The 15,323-nt window shown below is 40.5% G+C and overlaps 1 protein-coding gene across 1 annotated transcript; it reads left to right on the forward strand.

Annotated features, from left to right (window-relative positions):
* The first annotated feature begins 742 nt into the window (after positions 1-742).
* LOC149322195 (ATP synthase peripheral stalk subunit d, mitochondrial-like) lies at positions 743-10,908 on the forward strand. The gene is made up of 6 exons (XM_089507825.1): positions 743-823; positions 3,647-3,777; positions 4,939-5,035; positions 6,541-6,612; positions 10,538-10,600; positions 10,693-10,908. Exons 2-6 carry the CDS (start codon positions 3,656-3,658, stop codon positions 10,822-10,824), a joined length of 486 nt encoding a protein of 161 aa, XP_089363951.1. The 5' UTR covers positions 743-823; positions 3,647-3,655; the 3' UTR covers positions 10,825-10,908.
* Positions 10,909-15,323: the final 4,415 nt, after the last annotated feature.

The raw sequence follows: 15,323 nt of genomic DNA on the forward strand, positions 1-15,323 counted from the left end.
TCAAGTCCCATTAAGTATAATGACACAGCAAAATGGTGTCCCTAATAAAAAATGGAACATCAAGGTCTGGTATTTGAAATTTGTACTTTTTTGGAACATTTTCAAATGGTGGATGCTTGAATCCAGGTATAAAAAATCCGTGTATAAGAAGAGCCAACTATCTGTTTATTTCATACGTAACCAATGAAATGTGATTTGTAGTTTTCTTTGTTCAAAGTACTATAACAAGCTTGGCTCACTTCTGGGGACGCTGTGGCAATAGAGAACCATGTTTTCCTTTCCAATCGGCCCCTGGTCTCCCTAGTAATTCTGGTTTTATGTTAATCTGCTCCAGTAGGACTAGGACTCTGGAGACCAGGGTCCAGATCCCGGCCCAGCCATGGAAAACCCTTGGGTGCCCTTGGGCAAGCTGCATTCTCTCAGCCTTACTATTACCATTATTATTATTATTAGTAGTAGTAGTATCTGGCCCTTCTCCAAGGCTGGGACTCAGGGCAGCTCACAACATTGAAAACACCATACGGCTAAAGCATACAAAACAGTATATTAAAACTGAATTAAACTGCTGCGATAGTTTAAAACAAATCCAGTGCTAAAGTCAAGTGTAAAGAGATTAAGATGCGGAAAAGGCATGAAGCATGGCAAGGGGAGGCCTGCCCTGGGCCCCCTGGCTCCTGGCCAGGACTGAACGGCTCCTCTGCCTGCCTGGGCTGCCTCAAAGTACTTCCGGCGCTCTCCCTCTCCTGATTGGCCCCCTTCTGGCTCCACTTCCGGCCTGGCACTTCCGGCGTGCTTGGGGTCGCGGAGGAGAGGGTGGCTGAAGGTGAGCGGGTTCTCAGGGAGGGAGGCTGGGTCCCCTGAGCCCTATAGGCGCCCTCTCTGAGGGAAAGGCAGGGCTTGCCCAGAGGGAAGCATCGGGGAGTAGTTGCCCCGAGAGCATCTCTGGACAAGGCTTGCCCAGAGCAGGTCTCCCCCAGTGACTTCCCTATGAGCAAGCACTGTCCTTTGTTGGAGTATGCCCCGCCGGCAGGGCATCACACCCGTCCTCCTTTTCCAGGACACGCCCTCCCTCTTAGCCTTCTGCCCGGGAGGGACTCCAGAAGGCCCTCCATTTTGAGCAGGACTAAGAAGCAAGGCTTTATATTTGGATTTGAGTGTTTTGGCTCTTCTTTGGTCGCGTCCTCCTTTGCGCTTATGCCATCTGGGAATTCTGTCATTGGGAGCCACAGAAGGAGGGCCATCTGGCATGATTATTTATAAAGCATAGCCAGGGACTTGCCCAGGGTCACCCCTGTAAACCCATTGGGTCAAGTCACATTCTCTCAGCCTCAGAGGGTGGCAGTGGCAAGACCTCCTCTGAAGCAACCTGCCAAAGGAAACCCCACGATAGGTTTGCCTTGTTGCTGTTGTTGTGTGCCTTCAAGGTGTTTCTGACTTATGGTGACCCTAAGGCAACCCTCTCAGAGGATTTCCTTGGCAGGTTTCTTCAGAAGGGGCTTGACAGTGCCTCCCTCTGAGGCTGAGAGATTGTGACTGGCCCAAGGCCAGTCTAGAGAAGAGAAGGCTAAGAGGTGATATGATAGGACTGGGTGGGTTTTTAATGCTGGCCTATACGAATTTTAATGGTTTGTATTTTATTTTATTACATTTTAATTTATAACTGTTATAATCCTTAAAATTGTTTAATTGCCTTTAAAATTTTGCATTTATGTATTGTAATATTTTGTATTGCTTTTAAATTGTATTGTTTTATACTTGTTTGCTTCCTTGAGTCCCTATATTGGGAGAAAGGCTGGATATAAAATAATAGTAATAATAATAATAATAATAACAACAACTGAGGATAGAGCAAGCTTGTTTTCTGCTGCTCCAGAGACTAGGACCCAGAGCAATGGATGCAAGCTGCAGGAAAAGAGATTCCACCTCAACATTAGGAAAAGCTTCCTGACAGTAAGGGCTGTTTGACAGTGGGACACTCTCTCTTGGAGTGTGGCAGAGTCTCCTTTGGAGATCTTTAAACAGAGGCTGGATGGTCATCGGTCAGGAGTGCTTTGATTGTGAATTCCTGCATGGCAGAATGGGGTTGGACTGGATGGCCCCTGAGTTTTCTTCCAGCTCTGTGATTCTAAGGTCACCCAGTGGGTTTACATGGCCAAGGTGGGGTTCGAATCCTAGTCTCCAGCCATAATCCAGCAGAACAGCTGTACCTTCATTGGGACAACCAAAATGCACAAAATACACTGCAGTGAGGAAGCAGGACAAAGACTGCCTGAGGACCCAGGTTAAAACTGAGGCTGGGAAGAAGGCAGAGAAACATCTGTCTGTGAAGCCAAAGTGTATGCAAGCAGCACCCACTTCTTTGGATGGGTGCTTGTATGAACTGAAGGGGGAGGAGTTTAAAATACAAACTGTGTCATATGTCTAAAATCCATAAAAATGCAATATCTTTATTGGGCCCACCAAAATGCACAAAATATATGATGCAAGTTTTCAAAGCTCCACTGACTTCTTCACTTCTTTCTCCTGTTTGATTTTTAACTCTTTTGCCTGATGAAGAAGCCAGTGGAGTTTTGAAAGTATTCATCATGTAATTTGTGCATGTTGGTGGTCTAATAAAGGAATCACTCTTTTGTGGATTTGGGATGTTATTTTACACGATTATTTATGACACAGTAGTAGTGTAACAGTAATTTTTCCAAGTAAGGAAAACTGTTTTGATTTCTTTTTTCTTCTTCTCAGGGTTGGCTAGTTTAAACCAAGTTGGTTTAAACCATGGTTTAATCCAAATGATTTTTTTAAAAAAGCATACATACTCCTGCTAGGTCTGGCTGCTATAACTATTTCCCAACCCTATATTCTTTTATTTATTGGATTTATATCCTGCCTTTCTCCCAAAATGGGATTCTCTTACTAAAACAATACTCTTCCTGGAACAAGAATAACTGTTTGAGTTTAAACATTTTAATTTTTACAGTTTATTTGCAGTTGTTCATTGTTACACCAGTATCCATTGTCAGTTGCTTCTTTTTAATCACTTTATTTTATAGTGCAAGAAAGGTCATTCAGGAACAAATCCTTCAATTAACATGGCTTGAACCAAAACCAATTTGCTTTAATAGAGCACTTTTAAAAAGAACAATTATTATTTAAGCTGGCTACCATCACATACGTACTGCATTTTGCTGCTTAATTTTCTGATTTAGCCCTGTACTAATGTAGTGCTACACATTAATGCAAAACTACTCAACAAAAACCTGGTTTAAATCCAGGGGGAGGGGAGAGGCCTGGTTTAAACAAACAAACAAACAAACAAAAACACAAAACAAAATAGGGGCTTTGGTTGTTGTTTTTGAAACAACCTTTCCCCCATCCTTTTTTTTTTTTTTTTGGTATGAAATAGAGGGCATGGTTTTGAGCTTAATTACAATTTATAAATCATTTCATAATGTTTTTCCCCAGGCCAGTAAGTATGCACTAGATTGCAGACATAGTTTTTGTTTGTTTGTTTGTTTGTTTAAGCAAAGAGTTTATTTATATTTATTCTTGTTCATTTTCCTTTTTTATCCTGTAAATGTGCTATCAAAAATAACCTACTATGCTATGATATTCTTGTTTTTCTTACCTTATGGGTTTTCTGTTTTCCTAGTTTGAAATAATGGCTGGCCGCAGAGCTGCTCTAAAAGCAGTTGACTGGGTGGCATTTGCTGAGCGAGTGCCTCCCAATCAGAAACCCATGTTCATTGCCCTGAAAACACGCAGTGATGCTCTCTCAGCAAAGTGAGTATTTCTGAGTGAGAAAATGACATTGTGGATAGAAGGACAGTAGAATTAAGTCCAGTGTTTCTTAGGTCGAATACATTTGTGTGCAGTGGCTGGTTTCAAGCATGTTGGTTGTGTTAATTTGTATGATTGAATGGAATGAAATGCAGTTTTTTTGTATTTTACAGATTGTGTTAACCACTGAACTAGTCACTAAATTTTTATCCATGTGCATTATTAATGTCCTCTACCTTCTGTTGCTGACATAAGTAATCATCTTATTGAAGATGGCCCTAAATGGATGCTGTGATTCTGCCCCTTTGAGCACTAGATTGGGGCCGCGGTAGCCTCATGCTGCAGCCCCAATCCGGCTATTTGCCAGCTCAAGAAAAGGTGGCAAAATGCTGTTCCTTTTTGAGCCAGCAAAAAGGCACCCTTTCCACCACTGCCAAAGCTTTGCAGCACTCCTGTGGCGCTTCTGTAGCATGTAAATGCCACACCGCTAGAGCACCACAGTGCTGTCCGTTGTCTGGTCGGGCAGGTGCTGTGACGCTATCTTGGGGGTGTCGTCGGGGCAGGCATCATCTAAATGCGCCGATCTGTTCCAGCCCAGAGTTAATTTTATTTTGTTCTCCAGCACACCTGTGATACTTCTAGTCTTGAAGGAGGATAGGCCTTTGCTGTAGGAGCAGTATAATTGAAATCTGATTAAGATATAAGTGGGATCTTAGCTGTCACATGATGGAAGTTTTTTGGGGGGAACTGACTGGAGCTTTTTTCTTTAACATAAACATTCACGTTTTAACAGAACCATCTCTGTCACTCTAGACCAGTGGTTCCCACCCTTTGGTCCTTCAGATGATTTGGATTTCTGCTCCCATAATTCCTGACTGTTAGCCAAATTGGCTGGGCTTCTGGGAACTGAAGTCCAAACAAACGGAGGAGCAAAGATTGGAAACCACTGATTTAGAATAATAGGCAATATAAAAATTAGATTATTGGTTCTGTAGCTAGTGTGTATGATCACAATATTACAGTAATGATTTACAGTTGTATGAATAGCTGAGAAAGTTGGCAACTTTAGCTATCTGTTCTTAGGTGGGAGGCAAGGAAAGTTGCAGAACTAGTAATAGTCTAGAATGTCCTATAATTCTAATATGCTTTTCTCCATCTGAATAGGCTTACTTCTTTGCCAGAGGCTCCCCCAGCTATTGACTGGGCTTTTTACAAGACTACAATTGCCAAAGCTGGCATGGTGGATGAATTTGAGAAGAAGGTGAGCCTGTATTATGAGATGTTGCATGTTTCTGAGTTCAGATGGAGGCTCTTTAGATGCTATATAATCTAGAAGTCATACTGATTATAATGTTTTCTAGCAGCTATGTGGTAATAGAGTTGTGGTTGGGTTGAAAAATATTTATGGTACCTAAAGTTGTAGCCATTTTTTTCTGTCTTGGGGTCCTTGGTCCATTCTCTTGCCTTCAGCACTTGTAGCCACAGACTTGTAGAACAATATGTTGGAGTAACCATATACAGTTCCTTTTAAGTCTTATACTGTAAAACATAAAGTTGATGCAATACGCTATTGGTTGGTTGGTTGGTTGGTTGGTTGACTATTTGCCTGGTAGGTATGTGTCTCAAAATACAGGCATTTCTTGTTGTTGTGTGTCCAAGTCATTTCTGACCCTAAATCAAACCTACCAGGGGTTTTCTTGGCAAGATTTGTTCAGAGGAGCTTTGTCTTTGTCTTTTTCCAAGGCTGAGGGAGTGTGACTTGGCCAAAGTCACTCAGTGGGTTTCCATGGCTGAACAGGGATTTGTAACCTGGTCTCCAGGATTCTAGTCCAACACCAAGGCCACTACACCACAGTGGTTCTCAGAATTCCTTATACATACCCTCATTACAGTCCTTACTTTGCTTTATGTGTTTGTCCACAGTCTAAATTATTCTGTCACTTTTTTTGTGGTTAATGGACTCTTTCTGGGTCTTTAGTGTAGCACTTGAGAGTAAATTTTGTGATCCAAACTATAAACTTTACAATTTAGCTACCATTTTTCATTGACTGCTTGCTAAAAAAACCTGAAAGCTGTTTGAGAGTGAGTGACCTGTGGTGGAAAAGGGAATAAACGGATTAAGTTTCTGTAATGTTGGAATGCTATCAAGATGTTCCTGCCTTGCCTCATCAAATAGTAATTACAAGAAATAGTAAAACTTTTTGAATTCATTCATTCACTCCTCCCCTCCCTCTTCAGTAAATGAGTCTGCGTATTTTGTGCAAGCCTAAAAGAGGCTAGTTTCAAATGTGGACATTGCAACTTAGAAGTTTGCACTCTGTGTCCTATGGTTGGTTCTCTGAGTGTGAGATAGAAAAATAAACTTATGAGAGTTTCATCCAAATAATACTGATGACATAAAGACTATGAACTATTTAAATTTTATGGGTTGCAATAGAATATGCTTAACTATCTTTCTGTTTATAGAAACCTTCTTCATGAGTGCTTGCAAGCAAACAACAAAAATAACTGATTTCAGTTAGGCCTCAGATGTTTTGTACCATTCTAAGCAGCTCACTTCTATCTATCTTTTAATCAGATGTTCTCAGAGAGGAGGCTAGTGAACTGAAATGGTAGTAACTTCAAATCATACATTACAGCCATCTCAGTTTCCGAGGGAAGACACAAGCAGGGCTACTTGGGAACACTTTACTCTTGTTTACAAACATGGTATTGACAAAATTAGAAACAACATGCTTAAAATCTATTTTTTCTTAAATTTCACAGTTTAAAGCACTCAAGATTCCTGAGCCTGTAGATACCCAGTCAGCAAAGATAGATGCCCAAGAGAAAGAAGCTGTAAGTGATCTGTTGTTTTATGCAGTTGTATCGCACCTTTTGACTACATGAGGATGATATGTGTACAACAGCAACCCACTGGGGATCTTGCCGTGTTGTGCTGTTCCTACAAATTCCATTTTGATAAATGTGGTTAGACACTGAACATGTACTGGGCCCACCTGCTTGTTTTTGTTGTGTGCCTTTAAGTCATTTCTGATATTTCTGGTGATCCTAAGGCAGGAAGTTTGCCATTGCCTTCCTGTGAGACCGAGAGAATGTGACTTGCCCAAGGTCACCCAGTGGGTTTCCAGAGATTTAAACTCTGGTCTCCAGACTCCTAGTCCAATGTTCAACACACTCCACCACACTGGCTCCATTTCATTTGCTTATGAATTGCTGTACAGTATTTCAGATATTTTTCACAGATAGAATGGTGACACTAGTGAAGTCATTTCTAACTGGTGAGGTCAGTTCTAACTACAATGGTTACAAGCCTCAGACTGTATGTATGTGTGTTTCTATTGAAGATGACAAAAGCTTTCCAGTTTCTTTTGCCCAGGCACAAGAAGTTATAATGATTCAGTTTAGGTTGTGACTGAAGGGAAAAACTGAACATTAAAATATGTTAAAAACTGTGAGAGGCAATGTCTGAGGCTAGTTCACACACTGGGAAAGGCCCAACATAGAATCATAGAGTTGGAAGAGACCACAAGGGCCATCCAGTCCAACCCCCTGCCATGCAGGAAATCCAAATCAAAGCATCCCCGACAGATGGCCATCCAGCCTCCGTTTGAAGACCTCCAAGGAAGGAGACTCCACTACACTCAGAGGAAGTGTGTTCCACTGTCGAAGAGCCCTTACTGTCAGGAAGTTCCTCCTAATGTTGAGGTGGAATCTCTTTTCCTGCAGCTTGCATCCATTGCTCCGGGTCCTAGTCTCTGGAGCAGCAGAAAACAAGCTTGCTCCCTCCTCAATATGACATCCCTTCAAATATTTAAACAGAGCTATCATATCACCTCTTAACCTTCTTTTCTCCAGGCTAAACATCCCCAGCTCCCTAAGGCGTTCCTCATAGGGCAAGGTTTCCAGACCCTTGACCATTTTAGTCACCCTCCTTTGGACACGCTCCAGTTTCTCAATGTCCTTTTTGAATTGTGGCGCCCAGAACTGGACACAATATTCCAGGTGGGGCCTGACCAGAGCAGAATATAGTGGCACTTTTACTTCCCTTGATCTAGACACTATACTTCTATTGATGCAGCCTAAAATCGCATTGGCCTTGTTAGCTGCTGCATCGCACTGTTGACTCATGTTCAGCTTGTAGTCTACTTGGACTCCTAGATCCCTTTCACATGTTGTCTCCTTAAGCCAGGTGTCCCCCATCCTATATCTGTGCATTTCATTTTTTCACCCTAAGTGCAGTACCTTACATTTTCCCTGTTGAAGTTCATTTTGTTAGCTGTTGCCCAGCTTTCTAGTCTATTCAGGTCATTTTGAATTTTGATCCTGTCCTCTGGAGTATTAGCTATTCCTCCTAATTTGGTGTCATCTGCAAATTTGATAAGTATTCCCCCAATTTTTTCCTCCAAGTCATTGATAAAGATGTTGAACAGTACCGGGCCCAAGACAGAGCCCCGTGGAACACCATTGGTTACTTCTCTCCAGGATGAAAAGGTGCCATTGTTGAGCACCCTTTGGGTTCTGCCGGTCAACCAATTACAAATCCACGTAACAGTTGCCTTGTCTAGCCTACATTTTACAAGCTTGTTTGTAATAATATCATGGGGAACCCTGTCAAAGGCCTTACTGAAATCAAGATATACTATATTCACAGCATTCCCTTCATCTACCAAGCTAGTAATTTTATCAAAGAAAGAGATCAGATTTTTCTGGCATGATTTGTTTCTCTGAAACCCATGTTGACTTTTTGTGATTATGGCATTGCTTTCTAGATGTTCACAGACTGTTTAATGATCTGCTCTAGAATCTTTCCTGGGATTGATGTCAGACTAACTGGCCAATAATTGTTTGGATCCTCTTTCTTCCCCTTTTTGAAGATGGGGACAACATTTGCCCTCCTCCAGTCTGCTGGATCTTCTCCTGTTCTCCAGGAGTTTTCAAAGATTATTGACATTGGCTCCGATATTACATTTGCCAGTTCTTTTAATACTCTTGGATGTAGTTCATCTGGTCCTGGGGACTTAAATTCATTTAGATTAACAAGGAATTCCTGTACTATCTCTTTACTTATTTTGTGCTGAAATTCCCCTATTCTGTCCTCTGCTCCTTTATCCTCAGGTTGAGTTCCCTTTGCCTTTTCTGAGAAGACTGAGGCAAAGAAAGTGTTGAGTAATTCTGCCTTTTCTCTGTCCTCTGTTAGCATTTTGCCATCTTCTCCACGCAGTGGCCCTACCGTTTCCTTCTTCTTCCTTTTGCTGCGGACATATCCATGAAAGCCCTTTTTGTTGTTCTTAATCTCTCTAGCAAGCCTGAGTTCATTCTGTGCTTTAACTTTTCTGACCTTATCTCTACACTTGCTAGCTATTTGTTTGAATTCCTCTTTGGTGATTTCCCCATTTTCCCATTTCTTATACATGCTCCGTTTAAAATTTAGCTGAGCTGAAAGTTCCTTGGTCATCCATCCTGGGTTCTTGCGACACCTCCCATTTTTCTTTCTCACTGGAACTGTTTTAATTTGTGCCTTCAGTATCTCCCTTTTGAGAAACTCCCATCCATCTTGAACTCCCTTCTCTATTAGTATTCCTGACCATGCCTGCTATATGCCTGCTATATCCCAGATGAAGTACACATATGTGTAGGATGTATGCATGCCATGTGGTACATTTGCCTCTAAAAAACCAATGTAATTATTTCAGGAATTGGGTATATCTTGTACAGTGGGTCCTTGTTATACGCTGGGGTTTGGTTCCAGGATCCCTTATGGATAACAAAATCCGTGGATGCTCAAATCCCATATAATGGCACAGCAAAATGATGTTTCTTATATCAAATGGCAAAATCAAGGTTTGCTATTTGGAATTTATACTTTTGGGGGGGATATTTTCAAGCTGTGGATGCTTGAATTGGTGTATAAGAAATCTGTGAATAAGGAGGGCCGACTGTATATGCAGTGGTTTGTCTGTGTACACATGACAACATGTACAGAGCACCTACTAGCTGCTATGGAAATGTATATGTAGTAGTTCTGGCCACACGAATTCCTTTGCATATATTGCCCACATCCCATACAGAGAATAATAGAATATATTCTTCCCAAGCAGGCATAGAAAAATCCATCTGATTTAGATTTTTGGAAACAAATTATCTCAATTTACATTTTGCTGTTATGTTATAATCTTTTCTTCATATGTACATCATACAAATGATTATTGTTTTTAAGGGACTACCTTATTTTGAATGGGTAAGTAATGTACGAAAGAACTTTCACAGCTGGTCCTTCCTCCCCCTGTTGTGAAAGTCTTGTTATATCCTTCCCAGAGATATCCACTTGGCATCTTCATTAATAACATTCAGATGCTAGGCTAAAAGTCCTTTGCCCAGCAGACCTTCATTCCTTGGTTTTTATTTTTACTCCTTGTTTTGTTTAAGTTTTATTGCTGGTTCTTAACATTCTAAGATTTTAACTAAATTAAATAAAATGAAAAATGAATAAATTAACATCATTTGGACTGATTTATGTGGCTTTATTGATTATTCTTGTTTTCATATTTGTAAACTATTCTGAGGACATTGCCAGTTGTATGGTATATACACCTTTTAAATAGTTCCTACTGTGACTTTTTTGAACTACTGGTAAAAATTCATAACAGAATTGAATATTGCAGAGCTGTGGAAATTGAATCAATAAGTCTAGTTTCTCAGACTATGTCAGTGTCTCAGAATGTAAGTACGATGTTACCTGAACAATTTGCTCTCTTTGCAGGACAAGAGTGCTGCTTCCTACGTACAAGCTTCTAAAGACCGTATTGTTCAGTATGAGAAAGAGGTATGCTGCTAATCTTTATCATACAAAAAGATCTTGCTATAGCATGTTGTGCTTTCTCATGATAATAATTTTTATCATTTCTTCTTTTCAAGCTTCAGAAGTTTAAAAACATGATACCTTTTGACCAGATGACCCTTGAGGATTACTACGAGGCATTTCCTGGAACTAGGTTGGACAAAGAAAAGTATCCATTTTGGCCACACAAGCCTATTGCAGACTTGTAAAAGCTAGCTATCTGGAAGCACTCTTCAGCATCCATCAGTTTTCAGGAATGTATCAAATAAAGTAACTGTCTTCTCTTCAGAAAATCTTCTAGTTGAATGTTTCACTCCAGAGTGTGCATGTTTAACTGTATGTAACATCCACTGAATTCCCTTATGTCAGAAAACAGAAAATATAGAATATGAAAAAGCTTTCTTAAGCCAGGTCCTGCAGTGACACTCCAAAACAAAAGATTCATATTTCAAGGGGAATTGGATATTTGGACCTGTGGGGAATGGATGGGAGACTGTCACTACAGAAAATGTCCTGTTTTGTGTTACTATCCACCTGCATTCTGATTACCGTACTTGTAAAAAGTGCACATTGTGGTCTGGCACCTGTGGGAATAGACAGTCGTTTAAATATTTTGGTCACTATCCAGTGATTACTTCAAAGGTTGATATTATCAGACTGGCACATGGGAGCCAGTGATGTTCTTAAGGCACATAACATAATCCGTGTGACAAGCCCCTGTTCACATGCTAGCTGCAGTGTTCTGTAGTTTCTGAATGTGTTTCAAAGGTGGTACATGGATTGATGCTGATCTGGAAACTCATTTGTTGGTCCATGGAATTTCTAGGACACTTTAGTAATACAATAATATGCCACAATACAGTACGGTCCCTGGCACATTGAGAAAAACAGTTGGTTCATCACATCAGATAGAAAATCATTGACGGTTACAATCTACTTTTGAAATGAATCAGGTAAAAACAAGGAATGGGCATATCTGTCATGCATACCAAAACTGATAAAAGCTGCCCTTTATCTTGGGTGCTGCCAAAACATTCAGGAGCAGAACTAGTGCTATTACCCTGGTCCTTAAGGATCAGTGTACCTTATCCAGAACAGGATGGACCCCAAGATTAATGGGACCAGTAGTCATAACAACTTCATGTCAAAATTGAAATTCAACTTTAGTCCTTATACAGTCCAATATAACAGTACATGCAAGGAATAATTCCCACATTACCATTCACCAGATGGAGCATATTGTAGGATGTATACTCATTTAGCATGCGGAAGCTCTGGGCTGCCTTGTCTTAGAACCCATGCAGTATTCTTCTGTGATGTTACCACACTGTCCTCATTGACAGAGTGCATATATTGTGGTGATATCTTTATTAGGCCAACCAAAAAGACATACCATTCATTGTGCTAGCTTTCATAGCTCACAGGTTTCTTCCTCAGGCAAAAATGGTAAGAAAAAGAGGGGAAGAAAAATGATTGTTAATCATGCAGTCTGTGTTGCTTTGAGATAGGATGGGGAAAGAATGCGTGTATCAATGTAGCCCATCAGGAACAAACTGGAAAACAGGAAAGGCAATTTTTTACATCTTCCTATAAGTGCAGAATTGGCTTCTAGGAGTTGTTTACAGGACGTCTTTCCTTCCTCAACAGCAATTAGATACTCAATAAAAAAACCACACTAAACAAAACATGAAGGCTTATGCAATTTGAGATCTAAATTGCTTTAGTAATAATTTTATCAGTAAGTACCTAAAAGCACTCTGATCACTCTTGAGAGTATTTTTTTCAAATTTATGGTAATATGAATAAGATTCAGGGATACTATGGTCCAAGTGAAAAATGTGTGGCCTTTCTTATGGGCAGAGTCTGGCTCACTTTTTGAAAATATTGAATTTAAGTGATTTCTCAGAAAAGTGTCTTTTCTGTAGCCAAGACATCTTGATTGCTGGACTCTTTGCGTTCCACTCAGGGTCAAAGTCAAACTACATGCTTTGTTGAAAAAGAAGCATGTAGTTAAAGCCCCCTTTTTGTCCTCAAGAAAATGTGTGTGGCCATGACCTTGTTAGGGACCATGGTGTATGGGTGGAGGAAGCCTAAACTTCCCATTTCAACTTTATTGAGAAAAAAAATCACATAGCCCTATGTGGGACTTTAAAGAGGAGGGGGAAAATAAACACCTGGCACCACTAGGGTTACTTCTCTTTTGCAGTCCTTGTGTGTAAGGGATAGCATTTTAAAGTAAAATATGTCTGGGAAGGTTTAAATTCCTCCCACCTGTTTTATGTGGGTAGGATTCAGAGACATAATATTACCAGTGTGTAATATCAGTATCTTGTAGCACCTTTGAGATTAACTGAACAAATGAAGTAGCATAAGCTTTTGTAAACTTGGTCTGACAAAGTAGACTAAGGGCCCAAACAGACAGGCCATAATAAAGCTATTTCACGTCACTTTGGAGGTATGCTATTTAAAGGATGCATGCGTCCTACGAGGCCAGAAACCACGCCAAAGCCACGCTCCAGTCCTAAGGACTGGAGCACAGCTTTGGCACAGCTTCTGGCCTCTTAAGATGTGTGTGTCATTTAAATATATCTCCAAAGTGACCCGAAGCAGCTTTATTTTGGCCTGGCTGTTTGGGTCCTAAGGCAGCATTGCAGAAATAATCACTTTAACTGCCATGGTTCAATGCTGTGGAATTCTGGGAACTGTAGTTTTGTGAGTCATTCCACCTTTCTATCAGAGGGCTCTGGTGCCACAAAAAAACTAGTTTTCAGAATTCCATAGTGTTGAGCCATGAAAGTTAAAGTAGTGTCAAACTAGATTGTTTTTGCAATGTGGATGCATCCTACGTCTGTGATAGGATGTGGTACACTTTTGCACAGTTGGTCTCATATGTGCTACTAGAATCCTTTGCATATTGATATCCCAGACTAACATGGCTATATATTATGTATTATAATAGCTGTATTATCTGGTGCTGATTGGTGTTTATGTAATCTAAACTCCTAATTTGGGGGATGAGGAAAATAAGAACTGTATGCCAAGTCAGACCAGTGACTGAGCATTGTCTGACAGGCAGTAGCTCTGTAGATTCATGAATTCTTCAACCCTACTTTCAGATGTTGGGGACTTAACTAGTGCCATCTGCATGCAGGACATAACATTCTGTCACCGAGCTATAGCCTTCTCTTTGAAAACGCCAGTTTAGGCACTAGAACAGAGGGAATTGTAGATGGGACTGGAGGAGCTGTCACTTTGTCCGAAGTAGTATAGGAAGGAGGAAAATACTAGATGGCTAAGTTGTCATAACTCAGCTTCAGCCAGCATGATGATGTAAGAGAATTATTCCTTTTTCTTCTGGGGATGATCAGAAATTAGGAGGGGAAGAGTAAAGGTAACCCTTTGTACAGGCCTTTTTAGAGGTCCCATACAGCTTTTGAGACCTCTTGTTGTGCGCCTCCAAGTAATTTCTGACTTATTGCAAATTTAAAGTAAACCTATCATGACATTTTCTTGGCAAAATTTGTTCAGAGGGGATTTGCCTTTGCATTCTTTTGAGACTGAGAGAATGTAACTTGCCCAAGGTCACTCAGTGGGTTTCCATGACCAAGTGGGGATTCAAACCTTGGTCTCCCAATGTCCTAGTCCAGCACTCAAACCATTACACCAAATTATAATCCAAATTATAACAACAAGAATGTGAGACAGCATTTCCAGACTTCCCATAAAATAATTATTGGGCTTTTCTCAATGCAACTGACATGTGATTGGATTACTTGTAGATAGATGTTTCCATAGCAGAAAGAAATTTCACATGGGCATTTTTTTCTCCAGCATATTGATATGGCAATATCAAAAGCTGCTGTTAGGATGTGGTTGAAATTGCAGAAGCCTGGAAAATGTCACCCTCTCCGTGTGTGTGTGTGTGTGTGTGTGTGTGTACAGCTGTGGAGGTTTATATTTGTCCTGTTTAGTTTATCATGGGAGAAGAAAAAAAAACTTCAATTGTACGATGGAAAACCAATGCAAAACACAAATCTCCTGGGTTTATATCAGGTAACTATTTTTTTGATTTATATGTCATCTTTCTCCCAAAACTATAACTCAAGAGAGTTCACAGTTCTTCTTGTGTACTTTCAAGTAATTTCTGACTTATGGTAATCCCAAACTCAAACCTATTGTGAAGTTTTCTGGGCAGGTTTTATTCAGAGGGGGGTTGCTAATTGCTCTTCTCTGAAGCTGAGAGAATATGACTTGTCCAACGTCACCCAGTGGATCTTCATGGCTGTGTGGGGATTGAAACCTTGGGCTATGAGAGTCTATGAACTCTATCACATGCAGGGTTTAAACTTCAATTTTAGCAAGAGAATAGCTTCTTTGGCAATACCTATCGCATGATATTGCTTCCGACTCATTGATGCTCTGTCTCTGAAGCGTTGTCTGAGGGCTTCTTTTAATTGACAAGAAAACCTGTCAATAAGTGGCCAATTGTGCTGCCACTCCATTACTCCACATGTGCAACAGTGACAGTCTACGGCAGTCTCAATATCGGGCAGCCATCTCCTCCTTTCACTCTTCTTCCTCTTCCCCTCACTATTCCCAAACAGCCTGTTTTCCTTTTCCACCACTTTTTTTCTCCCCATCTTTTTTTTAATCAATTCGCATTTCCATAACTCCAGATTTGTGTTACAAATAATGATAAAATGCAAAA

Source organism: Sceloporus occidentalis, unplaced genomic scaffold (genome assembly GCF_023333645.1).
Source record: "Sceloporus occidentalis isolate IW3139 unplaced genomic scaffold, rSceOcc1.0.p SCAF_1, whole genome shotgun sequence".
NCBI lineage: Eukaryota > Metazoa > Chordata > Lepidosauria > Squamata > Phrynosomatidae > Sceloporus > Sceloporus occidentalis.